We start from the raw sequence: 20,431 nt of genomic DNA on the forward strand, positions 1-20,431 counted from the left end.
TAGCTGGCCATCTAGATGATTTGCTGAAAATAGCCTGGAAAATAGTAGCAATGGCTGGCAAAAATGATGAGTGGATTTGGCAGTGTCAGAAGCAAACATGGGTAAATTTAAACTGGACTCATGCTAAGTCACATCAGTACACCAAAAAGGCACACAGCACATGACGCTACATACTCACCGTCACAGTGTCCAGGTTGGGCAATGCAGTTCACCACGTCAACGCTGTGATAATAGCATGCTCGACGTAGTACACTCCCTCGCCGTTTGGCATACACTTCTTTGTCAGTCTCTTCCTTAGTAAAACTCATCAACCAATCAGAAACAAATCCGAGATTGTTGTATAATGCGGCTGTCTCAAGAACCCCGTCCATAATGTCGTCACCATTCCCAGCCGCGATCCCATCTTGACTGTTAGGATCACTCATACTTGGAAACTGTTCACTACATCTGCTCGTGTTCACGCTTAGATGACGAGTAGGCGTGGTTATGAAATATGTACGTCAGAGCTACGCCTATCGCATCTTTTGTGCAATATATGCGCACGTTAAAAATATTTCTTTAAAAATGCTGTACGCGTACACGTTGTTGTTCATTGGCGCTGCTCTAATGGAGGTCATGGGTATGATTCCTCAAGAGATGAAGAGCGCCGGAATAACCATTGAGGCACTGTTCTCCAAATACTTTGGTGACGAGGTGAGTAAGGGCGCTTATTTATGTAGCCCATGTGCGTTAAAACAGGATATGCACTTCATCTATTATCACATAAGAAGAACAACATTAATCACCATACTACACTGCTGTATACCACTACTGTACTGTCTGGGACTAAACTGGGTTGAACCCGACCTTTCTGAAGTGAGTTATTGCACTGGTAATATCATCAAATGTATTATTACACCATATGGTTCCATTCAGTTTATTCCAGTTGAACTGGTGTGGTTGCTAGTTATAGTATCGGTGGTGATGGCTTTGATTGGATGTGCTCTTGGTTACTGGTGGCATCGTAACAAGTGGGCCAACCATCCTATCGCAGTCTCTCTAGCCTCTTACAATCAGTCATGGAGGTGAGGTGACTGGAAATAGGTGCTTTTAAGACGCAGACATCTTGTTGCTTCTTAGAGACGTAGCTGCTAACATTAACTTGGAATACAGGAGGATTGAAAAGTTTGTGAATAGTAAGTGCACAACTTGAGTATGCGTATCATATTGAAATTGATGTATAACGTAAACAACAACTGTAGACCAATTTTCTACATATAGTAACAATGGAAAAGACATTATTTTATATGTAAACAATAAATTGAAACTTGTTTGATTTAAGTGACATTTTCAGTGAATAGAACATTAACCTCTCTACTGAGATTAGTTTTGTCCATAACATAGTCCAAGAACTGTTATAATGAGTGTCTGCTATATAATACATATGACACACACTATGCTGTCACTGGTGTAATTGTGTATTTCAGATTTAGGCTGTAATACTGTGATAGTCACAGAATCATGGATCATCAAGACTGGAGTACATACTGTCAGTGTCGGTCATCAGAGGAGCTCTCACTTAGTGTATGTCAACAATTAAGGGAGACCTGTTCTATCACCAGCCACCTGTATAGAAAGGCCACCTCTCTTATCCTTCTAACTTTGTATATATTTATTAGTCTAATACAACCACTCTTCCTAGTTTGGCCTGTCATAATGTAATGTTTACAAACCATCTCCCACACTATTGGTGACCTACATCATGGTGGAGTTAGAAGCCATGTTTAGTCACTGTTAATGCTTAATGATCACTTTCCCAAATAATATTCCCTAAGGATTGAATACTTGTTTAGTTGAATGTGTCTCTAGTAAATACTTGTTTACATGTGGTTTAGTGTATCAAAGACTGAGGAACATCACTTGTCTATGGAGGGACCTACTACATCTCAATACCTCACTATTTTGGTGAACTGTGTTGACTCATCTTCATTCAGTTAGTGATTGTAGTGTATTTGGTGTATTTTGTGTACTACCATCATGTTGTTATTCTAGAAATGGTCCCTCTATATTTGACACATTACACATTCAAATACACACGTACACACAACACACAAATACCTATACTACTGCTAGTGCAATACACAACACTCAGTCCAAACATTTCCCAACACCACAGGTATACGTTTAAATGCTCTACAATACGGAGAATTGAAGGAGAAGTTACAAGCTCCTCTGAGGGAAGCACGAGGTGTCATCATTAGGCAGTCACTTGGGGACCAGTTTATTGTAGCATTTGAGAAACAAGTAGAGCAGAATGGGTACTACGACCTACCATCATCATCTCCTGTAAGTAGTCTGTTAGTAAAGGGAATGGAATTTTCCACTTTAGGAATTCCCTGGAAATATTCGATAAGTATGTGTGTCTGTTGACTAATAGGTGTGGAATTTTGTTAACCCCTCAATCAAGTGTTACCAAGGAAAGCTCTTTAAATATGTTTTTAGAGAAATGCCCTTGGTGGTATTCCATCCTTCAACATGTTTACAACATTTTACATGTCCTGACAACAGACTGTGAGACTATCTTTAGGGTGATGTTTATTGTCAATGTGTGTTCTGTCATCTTGTAGCAACCAGAGTCTTGTATCGGCTGTCTGCAGGTCATGTCTGATGTTAAGCTGTGCAAGATGTGTGCTGATGACACTGTGAGTTGATATGTGAGAAACAACAACCTGCTCTCTTGTGGGGACAATATTCAAGTGCTACATTAGGCAGGTCACTTTGTATACGTACTACACAACTGACACATTTGGGAGTTATCAAGTCTCAAGTTGGTTGGTTTAGACAGGTGACACAGCGGGCTGATTAGCATATATAGGTCTTGTTCTTTTTGTAGGGTTTCATGTAGTTATTTAGTTAGCCAGGTAAAGTATTTTCATCAGCCACTTCCAAAAATTTGATCTGGGGAGGTGATTGTTGTTAGATATTGAAGGAAGCCACCCAAAATCACAGAACAGACCTGTCACACTATACGAGGATTAAAGCTTATGCTTACAGCAGGGAGTTTCTCAGCTGAAAGTGATGGCCAATTTGTCTAAACATTGAGACAATAGCACATATGATCAATAGTAGTAATGAATTTAGAGGCGGCAGGGTACAAGGTGGTATGAGCGAGTGATGAGAAAATATAACACATTACTCAACTTTAATTTGTCTGGCCTAAAATTTGTAATCATCAAGTGGTAAGGCCATACCAAATTAATCATATGTTTCACGGATTGTTTTCCCTCCAGTAGTGACCCGGCAGGTCAAAATGTAAAATCATTTCAGCTGCAACTGACTGTTTTTTTAGAGTTTATATGGCTGCTCTATTAGAGTATCAATCTTGACAGGTACAAAAGTAAGTAAAGTCCTTCCATAATAAAGTGATGGAGCTCCATTTCCTTCCACTTTGCTACCTACACCTGTTACTGGTTGTGCAATATTAAAGAGTCTAAAGTCATATTAGAACTCTTTCTTTATTTTTGGGTTTGCCAAAACATTGACGTGCTGCATCTGTGAAAATGTAAGGTTAATTTGTCATGGCCTAAGTATCTCACAAGATACTGTATTACAGTAGCAAGTCATGGAAGACATATCTTATAGTCTTTGAGCAGGCTGTAGGACCAGGTGTCCTAAGACCTTCAGCACTTGTGCCGTAAAGCATTAATAAATATAAAATAAGCAGTACTTATGTATGCCAGCTAATATACAGCCCATAGGTGGTGTATTGTCACAAAATACTCTATTACAGCAGTCACCCATTTGCACAAGTATAACAATGTATTTTCTTGTTTTGTACTATAATTCTTATATACAGCTGTTTCCCTATTCAGGATGGTGAATGCAGGCAATGTTTCTGTCGTCCCATGTGGTGTCTCTCCTGTATGGCCAAGTGGTTTGCTAGCAGACAAGATCAGAGACGGCCGGAGGAGTGGCTGATGGGCGTGGCTCCCTGTCCCATGTGCAGATCGCAGTTTTGCGCATTGGATGTACTAAGAGTCAGAACTAGCAATAACGTACAAGCGTGACATTTTTACTTCAGGGCATTTTCGTATTTCTGTATTTGTAAATAGCTACAATATTTCAAATTATTTACATGAAAGTTGCAATCGGTGGTGCAATCGAGTTGGGTGTCACCTGGGCAAGTCATACACTGATAAATGAGGTGAGGGACCCATTCCTTGTGTTGTTAGGGAGTGTTTAATTTCATACGCTGTTGTATCGCCGTAGACATCTATCTGTTCGTTTTTATATGCTATAGTGCTGCCTACCCAGTATGCTTGTAGAAGTTCAATTGTCTGGTATAGGCCGAGCTAATGTCTAGTCTATCATCAGAGTACAAGGGGCATTGTTTTAAGCTGCGGTATTACACTGTGGCTTTTATTGGCATACACCAGACTACTTCTGTTAGCATATATGTTGCTGGTACTGCCACATGTCTTTGTTATGTACCTATAAAGATTCTATTTTTTTTGTAGAAGCCTGACCCTAAAGAACTAGTCCAGCTCTTATTGCTAGCTTTATAAACTGGTCTAGATCTATTGCCCCACTAATATAAGTCACCATGCCTGTCCTTAGTCTCGTGTAGACCAGACCAACTTTTTTGTAGGGACGGTAAAATCACTGTATTGTTGACTGATAGTTTACCGTGTAGTTTGTTTATGAAATGTTCTTGCTGGCATGAGTCGTGTCTATCCATATAGTCTCCATACACTTCAATTCTGTTTCTACCTCCACTTTTTTTCCCACACAAAAGGAAAAATTGTTGGTCGAGGCTAGCCTGTCTTTGTGCATGTGTTTGTGTTGTGTATGATTGGTGTGTGTTACTCTGTTTTCAGGGAACAGACTAGGGTTGTCTAACTGCAGCATTAATATTTTCCAGGTGTCATACATACATTACACTAAATATTAAAGGGTAATTACCAATCAATTACCAATCAACCAAATGAAATACTCTATTAGAACATTCACTTTGCCAAAGGTTTATGAGTGAAACAGCCCAGGTTGTACCATTAGTGAAACCTGTTTTATGTTATAACAGACCACCAATTTTAAAACATTTTGAATACGTAGATTTTTTTATAACATTGGTTATTTTTATAGCGGTGGTTATTTTCTAGTGTCATGGCCTGTCTTGTGTTAAAAAGGTAGTTTGACTGCAGTACAATGAATATCTATCCCATTTCATATATGTATGCTGCATGGGTGTACTAGTACATAAACAGTCACTGGTCCTTTCTATACAGAGAAATGGAGTTGGAAGACAGCACAGCTGGTCCCAAGATCCCACAGACTAGCTCATTCTTTTACTACAAGAATCTTGTAGCACTGGGGACAGCCATGCATTTGATATTCTCCTCCTTCTCGTCAATACAAAACCTTCAGACCAGCATCAGTGGTGAAAGAGTTGGGTTAATATCATTAACAGTTATATATGTCTTCTTTGTCATGTCGACCATTTCAGCTAACATGGTGGTGAAGGCTATAGGGACGAAGTATACTATAGTGATTGTGTTTATGTGTCATGCTGTGTATGTAGCGTGTAACTTCTACCCGAGCTATTTCACACTCATACCGGGATCGGCACTGCTGGGGTTAGTGTCAGGGCCTCTTTGGACCTCTGTCACTGTATATATTGCTGAACTGGCAACTGCTTATGCTCTTCATCGTAACATTCCTGTGTCCAATGTTGTGTCTTATTTTAATGGAATATTCTTTGTATTCTTTTTCGCATCGTTCATCACCGGAAATGTGATATCCTCAGTTGTCTATTTTGCATTCCAGACAGACAGAGATCTCGATTCCAATGTCACTGATGTTTGTATTGATAGTAACAGTGACTCAGTCCATAAACCACAAGTTGAGGAGTATATTATAATAGGAATATACCAATTACAAGATATAGTAGGAGTTTGTGTGGCAGTATTCTTGCTCAGTAAACTACCGGAGACTACAGCACTGGGTAACCTGTGTTCTAACAAAACTATTGCACTATTCAAAACATGTCTAAAACAATTTGGACGTCAATTTTTTAGTTTGAAGAGCTTTTTACCAGTTGGATTGGTATGTGCTAATGCAACAGACATGGGCTATCTCTATGGTACATTTACACTGGTAAGTGAGACACATTGAGATGAGATATTGTCATAACCTTGATATTACACAGGTATATATTACGGAGTGTGTAGGAGTGAAGTGGGTCGGGTTCTCCCTTATGACATATGGTGTTAGTAGTACCATTGGAAGTTATTCTACTGGTAAACTACTCAGCTATATTCCACGTTATGTTATCATAGTGTTGAACCTTCTGTTGATGTTGGGCTTGTTGGTATTCCTCTTGCTGTGGGACAGGGAGCCTAGCTATGTGGTCGTATTTCTTGTTCCAATCCTCTGGGGTATCTGTGATGCAGTGTGGAACACCACCACCACAAGTAAGTGTCCCAGTGTCAATTTATAACAGTAATATGCTTGCATAGTGGAAATTTTGAATTGTGTAGAAAGGTCACCTACTAGTGAGAATTTTATCCATAAGTTTGTGTTAATAGCACATGTGTTTTGTTACTGGTTGGTAAACCTGTGCAGAACTTGATACTGGCCTGGATGAAATAACCTGCTATAAACTAGGATAAAGAAAGGACTTGGAATTTTCACACTTACTTGACAACATACCAACTACGTGATTAAATGTTGCTTTATGCTGCTATATATACTTTAATCTATGCAGCAATTAACCAGTGGACATGTTTACTGAAGGAAAGACCTTGTAAGGGATTAAGTTCGACAAATTCCACTGTACGTGCAAGCAAGACGTCACAAGGGACAGCAGAGCCTGCTGTTGCCCCAACAATGTGTTCAACATACAATTACTCTAATAGAACAGCCACTTCATTGAACACAACATTAAGTGCCTTCAAATTTCTGTGACCTTCAAAAATTTGCTGGTCCTTTGCTATAGACTAGTGACTGTATAAATAATTTATCTAAATAGAGAAGCTTTCAAGACATAACAAAAACTCCATTGGAGTGTTTTCTTGTCCACTATATCAGACTGCTTCATGTATTTAATGTTAGCTACATCCACAATTTTGTAATAACGGTACATTAGGAGCTACTGACCACACACTGTGTTGACTTATTTTACAGGTTTCTTCGGTATTGTGTTTGAGTCAGACAGAGAGACTGGCTACAGCATTCAACGATTATGGCAAGCAATAGCCTTTTCTGTGTTATTTGTGTGTTCCCTATTCTTCAACACGTTGTGGTTACTGCTAGCAATCTTCATTGTTACCATGCCAATGTTTCTCATTGCTGAGTGGGAATATAGTGATGAAATGAAGAACAGTTTCTCAAAGTGTTCGCGGTACAATAAAAGTAGGTGTGTAGTTTTAATTTTTTTGAATGTTGCTGTGTGTAAATATATCAACAATACTTCTCTCTATTATACAGGTCAGACAAAATACTCACTGCTGACCAGTAACAATGAAGAGGTCCAAGATGAAGACCTCCAAGATGTGACTGCACTGTAATTTGTGATCACTTCTGTTTAACACATGAATGAAAATTTTACTATAAGGCATTGGGAGCATGTTACACGTGTAGTAACTACTAAGTAGAAACACAGCCCACAAGTAGAATTATTATCTATGTTGACATTAGCCCTCGCGAAGTATGCATCTCGTAAAAATAATAATGTGCACGTGACTAATGTGAGAGTGGTTAGCTGGGATTTCACCGGAGAACAGTACGCGCTCAAAGATTCATTAAAATAATAAAACCAGTGAATTTTATAATCGGTAGAAAGGTGAATTTAGTGTTGTAATGTGTGGTACGGTGGAAAGGGTGATATGTGCGAGTACACGTGTTTTCCCTGTCCGGTGGTTCTGAGTAGCCACTCCCTCGTGTTGTACTCAACAAGCGTGTAGTGAATTGTCAGCCCTGGTTGGAGAAACTAGGTAATGAGTGTCAGTTGATGAGGGATCAGTAATGAACAAAGGGTGGGTAACGTCACAGTCCATGGCGAGGTCCATGGTACATCTGATATCCACAGGTAAAATTACCAGAGGTTTTTTCAAGTATATAGCCACTTGTGTAACCCAGTGTGTTTGCTTAGGTGTCTTCTCATTGGGTGCGATCGCAAAAATCTACAGGGACAATCTACTTGTATTGTTTCACTTCTTAAGTTGTTGATGGATTTTACTGCATATCAGGTATGCTTAACCCTTCATCTTCTCAATCAACAAGTTGGCTGCTTACAGCATAATAGGACAGGTTGGGTGGTTTCATCTCTTTAAAAGATTTACTATGTATCTGTGTCATGCAGTGAACAGTTTGCGGAAATTAAGATCTGTAGCTTGGCAACACTTCACCATCGATCACTATCTAGTTGCTAGTGTCTGTAGCCGTAACCTCCAATATTGTTTGGCCACCCACACACTCATAACACTAAGTTTTGTTGTTTTCAGTGAATTTGTTATTATTATTTTTTGCGTGTTCTTCATTTTTGTTCTGCGCTTTTATGTACTCTGGCATGGAAAAGCTATGCTGAATGTTATGAATTTGAACAAAAATCAATCACTCAATCAATCAAAAAATTAATGGGTGACAAGAGTCAAGGATTTTTGTATAGCCTCATCTATTCCTTTCCCACCCGGTCACACACAAGAAAAAAAATCTGTGGTCTAGAGCTCAAAATAACAGCCTGTCACCCAACCCAAAAGCCACAATGGCTGACCAATGGTCTGGCATTATGACCTATCAACCTAATAAAGCAATATAAATGTAATACACACTATTTTGTCGGAGACATGTATAGTGCCTATAAAGGCACGTCGATGTAGTGCAAACCACCAACATCTTTAATAGTGATTTTTCGTCTGTCATTGTAAGTGTCGGCAAAAACCATTGATGGTATGTACACTATCAGCCTTACTACTTGTGCAAATCAAACACTCAAAATTATCACATATGTGAATAAAGATGCTTGTGTGGCTTCATACAACATCAAAAGGCACTTCGTGTTTTAGAGTGATGGTAGCAGGTATCTGTAGTATAACTCAAATCTCTATTAATTTTTATAACCTATAAGTTATCAGTGAAATAACTGTGAGTAGTGATATATGTGTATATAGAGCACATACCACATTTATACAATAACACAAACAGGTTCTCCACTTAGATGGAAGGATTTGGCAGTAGTGACATCACCACACCATTCAGTTATGGTTCTGTCAATGAAGCTACAACAGATAAGGACAAACTGGAGACTAAAGTAAAGAAAAAATTTTGGAAAACAAAACAGAAGATCGTGGAGAAGTTGGGTCGTGAACAAGACCACTTTGTGGTTCGGGGAGACTCTGAAATTGATGCTTATATTGAAGTGAGCATTTAACCATCAGGTCTTCATCTAGGAAGGTGGGAGTAAGTATAAGATTTTCTGGTGGCACAGGATCTCCCTTCCCCCTCCTCCCCAAGGAAAGTTTGAGATTGCTTCACATGAAACTCTGAGTGTACATATATTTATCATGCACCCAAGACTGTGGTAACACCTTTGCCACATATAAGAGCTATTACTCAAACTTGTGACTATACAGTGTAGAGATATATCCTTTACTCAAATGTTATACCCTAGTGACGGATCTAGGATAAGAGGGTTTCTGAAAATTGATAAAGCATTGCAAATATAGGCTAATAATAAGGAAATGACTTCTGAGATTTTAGATTGGATTTTTAGGCTACAATTAATTATGCTATGAAATAAACAGACTATAACTGCAGGGAAAATGTTGTAGCTTTGATATTTACTTGACTGTTCTATTAGAGTATCTTGATCATTTTTAATGCAGTGGGAGGTGAAAAAATAAAGTGTTGCTGAGGGTTTGTTAGTTTTATGCAATTTTGCATACATGATACTGAAATACAGTGCAATGCAGAATGGTACGTATATAGTAGCTAATTCTATTTGCTTCAATAAATCACCTATACAGCAATGATAAAGCTAGTTAGACTGCTACTGAGCTAAATTTTAAAGGAGGCTGAAACCACAGAATCCCACACCTGGATCTAGGCTGCCACTACGCCTAATAATGGTTGCTTTGTTATCAAGTTAGTCACAATGTGTTGTTCACCTGTAGAGTGCTAAGAGGCTACAGAAGTCATGTGAACAACTGATCAATATTCTACAGAAACACATCAGCTCACTACAAGGTCAGTAACTTGATGTGATGCCCCATCCATCATCTCCACCTATACCTCACTAGAGATATCACATGTTGAAGAACAGATGGGACATTTCCTACTAGCCAGTAGCAACACTGAATATACCAGTTCTTCTGGGGCCATGGAAAAGACTGGCAAGTTGATGTGTAGTATGTCTACTAAGAGGTTAGAAATATTGTACAAAAGTCATAAAACTTTTGATGTGTTTATTGTAGAATTCAGATAGTGCCAAGTCTTCATCAGTTACAACATGATCTCGGTGTATTCCTAGTTAGTGCTGTGAAGGATTTATCCAAGTCCATTGAACACCTAGAGAAGGCTCGATCAGAGTATCGGGCAGCCATGCTGTGGTTGAGGAATGCTTCCACCAAACTAGATGACCCAGATGCTTCTAAACAGCTGAATAAATTTCGAGAAGTAAGGATAGTGAAGCCTTGTGATATAGGAATTTTTTTTCGTGACAAAAAATGTCCTCAATCGATCAGTAATAATCATTATTAGCATAATCATGAAGTATAGCAATATTACGGTCATTATAACGAGGTGGTCTTATTAATGAGGTCATGAAGTACACCTTAGCTATGTTTGGGACCTACTTGACATGGTCACTATAATGAGGTGGTCTTATTAACGAGTAGGTCCCATACATAGCTAAGGTGTACTTCACAATCTCGTTAATATGACCACCTATTGTAGTGACCATGTCGAGTAGGTCTCAAACATAGCTAAGGTGTACTTCATAATCTCGTTATAATTATTAATGAAGTCATAAAGTACACCTTAGTTATGTTTGGGACCTACTTGACATGGTCACTATAATGAGGTGGTTGTACATTTCGGACCAATATAGAATTGGCTACTATAGTGAGTAGTCTTATTAACAAGGTATAGTACCATATGGAGGGATACTTTGGTACTGTTAAAATTTGGCGAATGGCCATGAATTAGCCAAATTTTCCCCATCCAAATATTTTGCTGGTGAAGAAAATAGCCAACCAAGCCTCAAACTAATCAATTTTCTACTTGACCAAGGGCTACTGGACCAGGCATTATGCTAGAGCCAAGCCTGCCTCGACTACCTCACTAGGTAGCTTAGCTACTGTACACGTGGTATCTTCAAACCTCACCTCGAAACGGGCATGACAAGTAGCGAGTCCTACCATATAAGGTACGATATTCACTATTCCAGAGGGTGTAGATCTACTGTCTATGTAGTATTACCTTTTAGCTGATAGCTGACTCCAGGCACCGAAGAGGCATCTCCCAGTTCCCACACACAGTGATTAATAATCTAATTAATTAAATAGGGTGTACACTTTGCTAATAATTTACTAAATTTTATTTCGCCAATAGTGATATTTTGCTTGATTCGCCAAATTTTTCCTCCAAAGCTTCCCTCCATATGGTATGTACGCGTTGAGCTGGATCCTCAAAAACATTTAACAACTCATGAATGCAATCACACACGATCTTGAAATTTGGCACATTTGTAGCACTGCTTGACCCGCTAGAACTATTTCAAAATATTTTCATTCAAATGTCTGACACTATATTTATGGTGAATCAAAATTTCCGCATACATTTCCTATGAGGAAGCCATAAAGTACATCAATTTCAAACCCCTTTTCAAACTTGTACTGGAGCCAAACCACACAAGTCGTCGTCATTGACACTTACTCTCACCACTAATCATCTATGAGAAACAATCCGCTTAACAGTTTTAGCAGGATCCAGCTCAACTTATACATACTATAGCTGCTACCATACAGAGAGAAGATTATAAATTCACCATCTATTTAAATTGATATCATTATTATTATGTTATTATGTGCTTTATGCAGTTGTGTACGTACCCTTCAAATTGAAGCTGGAAAAGAAATCAAATAAATACTTTTCTTTTCATAGGCTCAGACTCAAGTTAAACAAACCAAAGAACATTATGAAAAACTAAAAGATGATGTTACTGAGAAGATCAGCATGTTGAATGCTAGCAGGTGTTCCCTTTTATCAAGGTCACTCCCTCACTATCAAGAGGCCACACTAACGTTCTGGGAGAACACATCACAAGAACTACACACTGTCCTCGATGAGTTCTCATCAACCCATCTCCATCAGTACAGAATTAAATGCGATACAGATGAAGAGATTTCTGAAGAGACTAAGTCACCATCATCTGATAGTGACGATGATCCTGAGAACACTAGGCAACTCCTTCTTGATCTTGCATCAACGGAAGACATACAAATGTCATTGACTGATCAAGTACTAACAAAAGATTCTTCTGGTACACAGGACTCAACTGGTGACATTAACAGTTCTTATCAAAATGTTGACAGTTTTGATCAACTGAAGGAATTACTAAAGAAAGAATCTAGTAATACCCAAACAACACCTGAGGCTAGCTCAGTGGCCACCCTACAACCTGTATCATCCAGCAGTGACCAAGACTTGATGAAGTATTTAGTAACCACTTCAACTATGACAGTCCAGTCATCTACTGATACAATGTCAGTTAATTTGGCATCCCTCAAGGTTGACACTGCATCATTAACCAGTGTAGCAACTACTGTTGCTGCCACCCCAATTACTAGTCATTTGTCCCCAGTTACAAGCCACACATCCCCAGTTACTAGCCACCCATCTGGACGTGCTCCTGTTACAAGTCGCAAGAGCTTCACTACTGGCTCACATGATCATGGACTACACAAACATCAAGATAACTGGGATGACTTATTTGCTGAATTAGATCCTCTGTCTAATGAAAAAGTCTAATCTGTAATGTTCATTGTTTTAGTTAACACTCAAGTGTGAGTTTTGGTATAAAATAGACTGTATTCCACGCAAAAATATATATATAGGCACGGTCGAGAACACTCCGAGTGTTTTATTAGAGTAAATGCTCACGTGAGGACATTCAACCACCTGTCTTTTAGTGCGTCAATTAGAACACACGTGTAAGTGAAAGAGGAGCGAGGTGGTTAAAAAGGAGTTACTATGGGGTATACTACCGTGGAAGAAGGGGAACAAGCTCTGTTGTACAACAGCCAGGGACAAGGAACGTTAATTATTGGCCCGAGAAGGGTAAGATAAAGCATACAACTAGATGTAACGAACAAGTGTTTAGTACTTGAGCGCATCACAATAGCATGTTATGGCGTACATTATAACGTTCATATCTACTTCATCAACCCTGTGGTGTTTATCAATACAGCGTTTCACGGTTTGTATGCTCTCTGGAATGTTGTTAAATGGATGAGTGATGTTACTAATAGTGTAGTATGCCATGTTACTACTACGTCTTGTAGTTGTATGTGTGGGGCAGTGAACGATTGGAGGTGCTACGCCACTATACAGCCAATCAGAATCAGTACATGATTATTAAGGATCGTGAGGGACGCATTGATCATGTACCAGGGTAAGATTGCTTGTGATGGAGTGATCGATAATGTGTGATTACAATGACAAGTATGTGTCAGATCTATAATTGGAAAAGCCTACTGCTGATGCTAAAGATGTTATCCTCCATTGTATCATGACTTAGTATAACATGTACCATACTATAAACCAGTGGAGACATGTTACTTGACGTCCTTTTGTCACATGAACGAGTTTATAACGCAGTGTTTGTTTCTTAGGAAATGGCCTTTAAAAACTTTAATTTACTGATTTGTGCATTAGAGTACTTGTATCAATGCTGTGGTGTTGGGATTAAACTTTTCTTTGCGGTCAGTTTGTTGACATGAAACTAACCTCCTCTGACTACAAACAGTAGTAAGGTTTATACAATTATATTTCACTTTAGACTAAATTGTTTCATGATTGTGTGTGTGTTTTTTGGATAAATGTTTATTTTAATACTTGATGCACTGTAGGTGCACTTTAGAAACACTGAAGTATGTTTGACCTATGCCCTCAGACTTGGGTTTGGGGTGAAGTCCATTGGTACTTGTACTTATACTAAAATACTTTTTGTACAAATGTAATGTACTTGTACTTTATACTAAAGTCCTAAGCAATGTACTTAAGGTACTTGAAGTACTTATAAGTACTTTGAAGTACATGAAGTACACTTTCATATGTGCATAGAGCTGTATATACATGTGAAATGCAGAAGCTGACATTGGAATTAATGGTCAAAGTGCAATAAGGTCTGACCTTAGTTCCTCTACTTCTGAGACAAGTACACAAAAAAATTAGGAATTTTCAACTAATGTAGGGACCATAGCATATCAATAAAAAATAGCACAGTAGGAATAGGTTTTAATGTTGTGCACTACTCCAGCTTGTTTCAGTACTTTTTATTGATGTGCGATGGTCCCTACTCAAGGCAGAAGCAACGTCAACAGTGAAAAAATCCAGCCCGTAGCCTTAGAGTTATGTTTGTCGGAAGGCATCTGTCAGTCAGTTACTCAGTGAAAATTCTGTTTTATAATTAAAAATATATATATATATTTCCGTAGCAACTTGTTGAAAGCGTTTCGGGTCTATCTGAAGAACTGGTTTGGGCTTAGTTTTACCTAACCAATACTGCTTCATTGTCATTAGGGAAAAGTGAGGCTGGTTATGTTTTTTCATACATGTAGGCCACACCCACACCTTTGTGGTCATTGCCATACAGTACTATCATACTGTATGATTTCAGGTTGGTTGACCAAGAAAATCAAAATGTGTAAAAGCACTCCATAATTGAAAGTATAGCCAATAGCACAGCTAACTGTAGTCTGACAAGTTCATTTTCATAAATGTGACGATTTGTGTATTTGGATTTCATGGACAACCTTATTACGATACCAATTTTCACACCATGCACTGCATAGCAAAAGATTAATGGTGTTCACTCTTTGAATATGCCACTTGTCATGCATAGTTAATGTTTGTAGAAACTACATGTACAAACACTAAGTGATAAGAGTAGTTCAATTGTAATTTCTCTTTAAATGTGTACTTGTACTTAAATACTTTTCAATGTACTTCGCCCCATGATGCAGAGTACCAAGTCTAGAGGGCTGTCTGACTGTAAACCATCTGGTTGTATCATGTTCAACACATTGAATTTGTGTAATTGTTCTATGATAACTACAGTGGCACCTCTATATAATGGACACTTTGGGACCAGCTGATTCTGATGAAATTTTATTGCTATAAGGAGGTTGTCCTTTTCCAGAGGTCAAATTGTATTGGTAGAGGTCGATAGGGACCTCAAAAACTGTTCTTTATGAGGAGTGCAGTGTCCTTTACACGGAGGGTTCTTACATGAGATTCCACTGTTATATCAATTGAGCATGGTACATCTTGAAAGTGACATGCACACAGTTATACAACAGTAATAACTACAGTATATTTTTGTTAGTACTGTAATGGAAATGCTGCTGCTGTGATGGGGATATAACCTAATATTTTGTTACAGCCCTCACGAGGCATTTCTCAACCCTCTGGAGGTGGAGTCCATTTCAGTCCGGAATGCTATCAAGTTGGATGCTAATCACACATTGGTTGTGTACAAGCAGAACGAAGAACACATTGAGAGAAGGATTGTGTCTGGTCCAATAGTGTTTGTACCAGGGCCCCAGGAATGGTTAGTACTGTAGTGTATTGTAGTGACTGTTCTATTAGAGTATATTACTCTCAATATTTATTATTGGCTGAAATTATCTTTCTACGTAAGTGCTTTTTGGTATCGGAATTTAGCATAAATAAGTACTAGTTAGCTTAGAAATTCTAAACCAGTCCAATCATTGGTAGAGTACTAAATGGACACCATACTAGTAGGGACAATTATTTTTTATATATTCAACTCCTTGTAATTTGGATACCTTAAGGGATATAACCGCAAACTTCCCTCAAGCTGTTGTTTGTAATAGTCCCAGGCTAGTCTCTGTGGCCTGCAATGATAGTTGAGAAGGACAAGCAGTTTGTTACACGTCTGTGTTTTATTAACTTTAATGAACCCTGGAAGCTAACCTGACATAAAAGTACACCATCATTTGTTATACAATATGGCATATTACAGCTGTTTTAGTGACACAGAGCAAAGTGTGGTATACACATTGACATCATTCTTGGTATCTTCGTGTTGAACATTGCTGGCGTTTGCTTGCAGTGTTTGTTTCCAAAAGATTGAACCTCTCCCAACTCTTTTGGTAGCTCTGGCACAGTTGTTGTGATATCAGCGAGTTGTGTCTCTTTATTATTTTATATACCCCCACCAAGTAATGACAAGCAATGATATAGGTAGTTTGCAGCTATGTGGAAACCAGTACAACCTTAACTTAATGTATCAGTGTCTTTTTTGTCCTGTTGATGAGTCATTTAACTGGCGGCTTCATAGTATTTGACTCCTTGACATCATCCCCCTACGTTAAGTTTTACTGTTTTTGAATATCTTTGTGACCAGTATCAGTTAATGTTAGAAGCTTTGTTCACTTGTGGTCACAATGCTTAGTCCTCTAGTTTGTCCCATCTCAGCTCTTGCTGTTAACTGATGGGACATTCATAGTATGTAATTTAGTACATGATTTGAATGGTGGCTTGAATTAAGTGATTTTAATACTAGTACTAGTGAACAGGCAACTTACTCACCAAACTGTTAGTTGATGAAAATGCCACAATATAATTCCTGCCGATTAAACTACATAATATAGTGTGTTAGGGATGATGTGGGCTGTGTTCCATGTGTTATTCTATTGTTCCATTTTCTGACTAGCTATATACTTGTAGTGTTCCCCACATCAACTGCTACACTCTACACACGTGCTAGTGGTAGTCTACAAAAACAGTTTACCGTAGACCAAAAACACTTACAAATCCTACAAGCAGCCATACTAGAATCCCTTAATATGGGCATGTAACTCAATTGTAAGTATTAATGATTAGCTTTATACCAGGCTTGTTGTAATTACCCACCGAAAGTAATCAGTACAATTACAATTACTTTTTGAAGCCAATCTAATGATTACAATTACAATTACTTCAGTTTGTAAAATAATGATTAATAATTACAATTACTTTTCAATTACTACTGTACACCGGGGTACAACAATAACTTACAATTCTCCAGCATTACTCTTAAGGTATATTAACTGTCCAAACTTTTTTGGTATAGTAGTCTACATCTATTTGGTCTGAGAACATTGTCACTATGGCTGAATACATACTCAAATGGTACAAAATTAATGTTGCTGGAACTCCCAGCTATTCTTTGCTATTGTACGGTATTTATTTGCTTTTATCTTCCAAAATTTAAAGGGCTTTCATCCTTTGTAAACTTTGTGCCATCTAGATATGTTTAAATTCTTTCTTTGCTATTGAACATTATGTACTCCATGGGTATCCCATACTGTACATAAAATTTAAACTATGTAGTCAACAAATATATGCCTATAATTTCAATAATTTACTGCAGCTACATGGGCCACACATTATACACATGGGATTGTGTACATAGTCACTAGTCAAGTTATGGAATAGTACTTTTATATAGCATAACTTTAATTCCTCACATTTAATTACATAATCATTATTGACTGAACAGCTAATTACAATTACCATTACTTTTATGCTCAGTGAGCAATTACAATTACAATTACTTGATAATTGCTAATGAATTAATTACGATTACAATTACAACAAGCCTGCTTTATACCACACATGACTGCCTCAAGGTGTGTTGATTTGTGCTAACACAAAGTGGCTTTAGTACAACGAGAATTGTCTATAATTTCTGTAGTGAGTAGATTGATTGCAGAGGCACTTTTGTACTGTTCTTAGTTGTAATATTGTATAACGATATAGAATAGCTGTTTGCTTCCCAGTATTTGATAGTCAGGGTGCACATTTAATGGAAATTTCCATAGTGGCTAGAATGAGTACAGAGGTGCTTCTTGTAATGTATAACTGGTGGGAAAAGGCTGTAAACAAAGCAATTACAATGTCATTTTCCAGTAATTCATAGTTGCGGTGTGTGTTATGTCTGGATGGTGCCATTCTCAAAAGGCTGCAGCACATGTTGCTGTCAGACCTTCAGTGCTCATGGTCACTGTAATAACAATAACATTTATTATTTTTGATGTGGTATGCATTGATTCCCCAGTCATTGTTACCAAAAAAGTAAACATTCTAAATAAGAAATTTTATATTTGAGGTGTACTAGTGGACCTACTTCAGTCACAGTGATATCTCCTCTACTTCAGTCACAGTGATATCTCCTCTGTTTTCATCACTTCAGGGGGAAAATATTATTTGTATTTTGAAACAAACAATTTAAAAGTTAGCTGATTAAGATAGGTAACCTTATTACCCAGTGACCTTATTAAACAGGTGGTTACATTGGCAGGTCACTTTGTACACAAATGACAGATTTTAGTGGCCAGTGACCTTATCAAACAGGTTTTGTTGTATTAGGTATATAATAAAGTAAGGCTACTATAGTATCTTATAACCCGTTTGTCTTGTTAATCAGGTTACACCAGTTTGAGTGGCATGGCGCAGACAGGTCTGACCCAGGCCACTGGACTCCTAAAGGAAACCAGTTCACTGAGTTGTTACATGTTCCTAACCATTTTTATTATAATGTGAGTTGTTAAGTGTGTGTGTGTGTTGTATAGTGTGTGTTGTTATTAGGTAAGGGATGTGCGTACTAATGATGACACGATGATTACCGTCAAGTTGATGGTATTTTATGAACTGGCCGACATAGAGACCATGGTAATGTGTGTAGTGTGTGTGTGTGTAGTGGTATGTGTGTAGTGTGTGTACATTTGTACGTGTATGTACCATATTTATCATACAATTTATCCACAAGATATTACACCTTAAGCATGTCACACCTCTTTTGTCAAAATGTTGCCATGGTGACCACTTCTCACCTAAGGTGTTTATTATAGTGACAATATAACACAATTAATAGAGGATTATCAGGTGCTGATCTAGTTGTGTCCAGCATAACAATTTGAATTAAGCAATTTGCCATCTGTTAAATTTATAATTTTGTTGACTTTTAAAAACTGCCACATTGTTGACTTTTAAACTGGTTGCAGCCGTTTAAAAGTCAACAGATGCACATTAAAAATGGCTATAAATCTGCTTGTGTGTAGTGTGTGTTGACAGTGCTTGACTATGTATGTCTGAGTGGGCACAGAGCAGCAAGTGTTATTTCTATGTAAACTAAGTTCTTTCTCATTGTAGTTGAATTACACACATGATCCTATTGCTGACTTTCTCAAGTAAGTGAACATAGTGACTTATTTCCTCTTATCACACATTATCATTGTGTAGTGGTGCCACCTCTGATATGATATCTTTTGCATCTCAAATGAGTTACGAGGAGTTTCTCAACCAGTCACACCAGTTGAGCAAGATTGAGTCTTATTCACAGTTGACTACACGTGCTGAGAAGATTGGCTTTAGGATTACTAAAGTTGTGTACCGAGGATATCAGGCATCTAGTACACTGCAGGTGAGTGTAGCATGTGTTGAGTGTGTGTGTGTGCACGTACATACAGTAGTGTGTGTTATTACATTTTCCTCCCTCAGAACACACACGATGATGCCATCATGAAGCGGATGCAGTTAAAGTTATATGGTGAAACAGAAGAACAAGAACAAGTGTTAGCAGAGTTCAAACTGAAGAGAGAGATGCAGAGGACAAAACTTAGTAAGTCACCTTTACACCCCAACACAAACATCACCATATTAAACAGATCAAGAAGCTGAAAGAGCTATACAAGAATTCTCTCAAAAGACGGAGGCACTGAAACGTGAACATGAACTTGAAATGGAATCGCTAGTCCATGAGGCACAATTAAAGAAAGAAGATGTAGAGGTATGGTCGAGTTAAATATAAGCTGACCATATAACACTAACGTTAACATGTTCTTGTTTCAGACTCAAATACAACTGGATTCAGAGAGAGCTGATAATGAACACACATTAGATTACTACAAACAACTCAAACAATTAGGAGTTGACATGACTAAGTATCTTGTCCATCTTCAGCCGACATATAAACCTGAAAAAGAGATCTTTGTTGGGCCAGTGATGCACCACCAAGTCACCACCATATAATAATTTGCAACGACTAATTTTTACACTAACAATGTTGTGAACATTATTATTTACACAGCTGCGACAAGTGTTATGTTGCAGCTGGAACAAAATTTGTGGTTTGTTCAGTCAATTTTTTCAGCAGTTTTACACACGA

At 38.0% G+C, this 20,431-nt stretch overlaps 5 protein-coding genes across 11 annotated transcripts in view; 4 read left to right on the top strand and 1 right to left on the bottom strand.

Annotated features, from left to right (window-relative positions):
* The window catches only part of LOC136265799 (leucine-rich repeat serine/threonine-protein kinase 1-like), a 38,536-nt gene extending 38,046 nt beyond the window's left edge, over positions 1-490 (bottom strand). Inside the window, exon 1 of the mRNA XM_066060712.1 lies at positions 179-490. Within this exon, the coding sequence (XP_065916784.1) occupies positions 179-425 (247 nt within the window). The 5' untranslated portion in view covers positions 426-490. The remainder of the gene's footprint in view (positions 1-178) is intronic.
* Positions 491-518: 28 nt separating this feature from the next.
* On the top strand, positions 519-4,127 carry LOC136265826 (E3 ubiquitin-protein ligase TM129-like). 2 transcript variants are annotated; one of them, XM_066060760.1, is made up of 9 exons: positions 526-693; positions 739-855; positions 916-1,064; positions 1,120-1,175; positions 1,467-1,563; positions 1,875-1,972; positions 2,156-2,325; positions 2,607-2,681; positions 3,852-4,127. In XM_066060760.1, exons 1-9 carry the CDS (start codon positions 565-567, stop codon positions 4,044-4,046), a joined length of 1,086 nt encoding a protein of 361 aa, XP_065916832.1. In that variant the 5' UTR covers positions 526-564; the 3' UTR covers positions 4,047-4,127. The 2 variants fall into 2 exon arrangements, with proteins under 2 accessions (XP_065916833.1, XP_065916832.1); XM_066060761.1 differs by lacking the exons at positions 2,607-2,681; positions 3,852-4,127 and adding an exon at positions 2,417-2,587 and having other exon boundaries at positions 519-693.
* Positions 4,048-7,584, top strand: LOC136265821 (protein unc-93 homolog A-like). Of its 2 annotated transcripts, none has more exons than XM_066060753.1 (5): positions 4,048-4,183; positions 5,265-6,132; positions 6,185-6,449; positions 7,162-7,393; positions 7,465-7,584. In XM_066060753.1, the coding sequence occupies exons 1-5, from the start codon at positions 4,179-4,181 to the stop codon at positions 7,493-7,495; spliced, it is 1,401 nt and encodes a 466-aa protein (XP_065916825.1). In that variant the 5' UTR covers positions 4,048-4,178; the 3' UTR covers positions 7,496-7,584. The 2 variants fall into 2 exon arrangements, with proteins under 2 accessions (XP_065916825.1, XP_065916824.1); XM_066060752.1 differs by having other exon boundaries at positions 7,162-7,389.
* Positions 7,585-7,689: 105 nt separating this feature from the next.
* On the top strand, positions 7,690-13,067 carry LOC136265820 (islet cell autoantigen 1-like protein). 4 transcript variants are annotated; one of them, XM_066060748.1, is made up of 7 exons: positions 7,826-8,065; positions 8,116-8,225; positions 9,194-9,394; positions 10,149-10,221; positions 10,275-10,398; positions 10,449-10,650; positions 12,139-13,067. In XM_066060748.1, the coding sequence occupies exons 1-7, from the start codon at positions 8,002-8,004 to the stop codon at positions 13,003-13,005; spliced, it is 1,641 nt and encodes a 546-aa protein (XP_065916820.1). In that variant the 5' UTR covers positions 7,826-8,001; the 3' UTR covers positions 13,006-13,067. The 4 variants fall into 4 exon arrangements, with proteins under 4 accessions (XP_065916822.1, XP_065916823.1, XP_065916820.1 ...); XM_066060749.1 differs by having other exon boundaries at positions 8,129-8,225; XM_066060750.1 differs by lacking the exons at positions 7,826-8,065; positions 8,116-8,225 and adding an exon at positions 7,690-7,819.
* A 77-nt stretch (positions 13,068-13,144) lies between these two features.
* Positions 13,145-20,431, top strand: LOC136265822 (STE20-like serine/threonine-protein kinase). Of its 2 annotated transcripts, none has more exons than XM_066060754.1 (10): positions 13,145-13,314; positions 13,539-13,648; positions 15,641-15,808; positions 18,692-18,803; positions 18,853-18,936; positions 19,417-19,454; positions 19,507-19,687; positions 19,765-19,885; positions 19,932-20,053; positions 20,116-20,431. In XM_066060754.1, exons 1-10 carry the CDS (start codon positions 13,228-13,230, stop codon positions 20,293-20,295), a joined length of 1,203 nt encoding a protein of 400 aa, XP_065916826.1. In that variant the 5' UTR covers positions 13,145-13,227; the 3' UTR covers positions 20,296-20,431. The 2 variants fall into 2 exon arrangements, with proteins under 2 accessions (XP_065916826.1, XP_065916827.1); XM_066060755.1 differs by having other exon boundaries at positions 13,172-13,314; positions 13,445-13,648.

This window comes from Dysidea avara, chromosome 9 (assembly GCF_963678975.1).
Source record: "Dysidea avara chromosome 9, odDysAvar1.4, whole genome shotgun sequence".
NCBI classification, from domain to species: domain Eukaryota; kingdom Metazoa; phylum Porifera; class Demospongiae; order Dictyoceratida; family Dysideidae; genus Dysidea; species Dysidea avara.

Coding starts and splice junctions, on each gene's coding strand:
- LOC136265826 (XM_066060760.1), top strand. CDS start 565: ATGCTGTACGCGTACACGTTGTTGTTCATTGGCGCTGCTCTAATGGAG. Junction 856..915: donor TTGAACCCGACCTTTCTGAA/GTGAGTTATTGC, acceptor GGTTCCATTCAG/TTTATTCCAGTTGAACTGGT. Junction 1,564..1,874: donor CAGAGGAGCTCTCACTTAGT/GTATGTCAACAA, acceptor CATGTGGTTTAG/TGTATCAAAGACTGAGGAAC.
- LOC136265821 (XM_066060752.1), top strand. Junction 6,133..6,184: donor TCTATGGTACATTTACACTG/GTAAGTGAGACA, acceptor GATATTACACAG/GTATATATTACGGAGTGTGT. Junction 6,450..7,161: donor GTGGAACACCACCACCACAA/GTAAGTGTCCCA, acceptor CTTATTTTACAG/GTTTCTTCGGTATTGTGTTT.
- LOC136265820 (XM_066060748.1), top strand. CDS start 8,002: ATGAACAAAGGGTGGGTAACGTCACAGTCCATGGCGAGGTCCATGGTA. Junction 8,226..9,193: donor TGGATTTTACTGCATATCAG/GTATGCTTAACC, acceptor TTCTCCACTTAG/ATGGAAGGATTTGGCAGTAG. Junction 9,395..10,148: donor AAATTGATGCTTATATTGAA/GTGAGCATTTAA, acceptor GTTCACCTGTAG/AGTGCTAAGAGGCTACAGAA.
- LOC136265822 (XM_066060754.1), top strand. CDS start 13,228: ATGGGGTATACTACCGTGGAAGAAGGGGAACAAGCTCTGTTGTACAAC. Junction 13,315..13,538: donor TAATTATTGGCCCGAGAAGG/GTAAGATAAAGC, acceptor TACGTCTTGTAG/TTGTATGTGTGGGGCAGTGA. Junction 19,688..19,764: donor AGGCATCTAGTACACTGCAG/GTGAGTGTAGCA, acceptor TTCCTCCCTCAG/AACACACACGATGATGCCAT.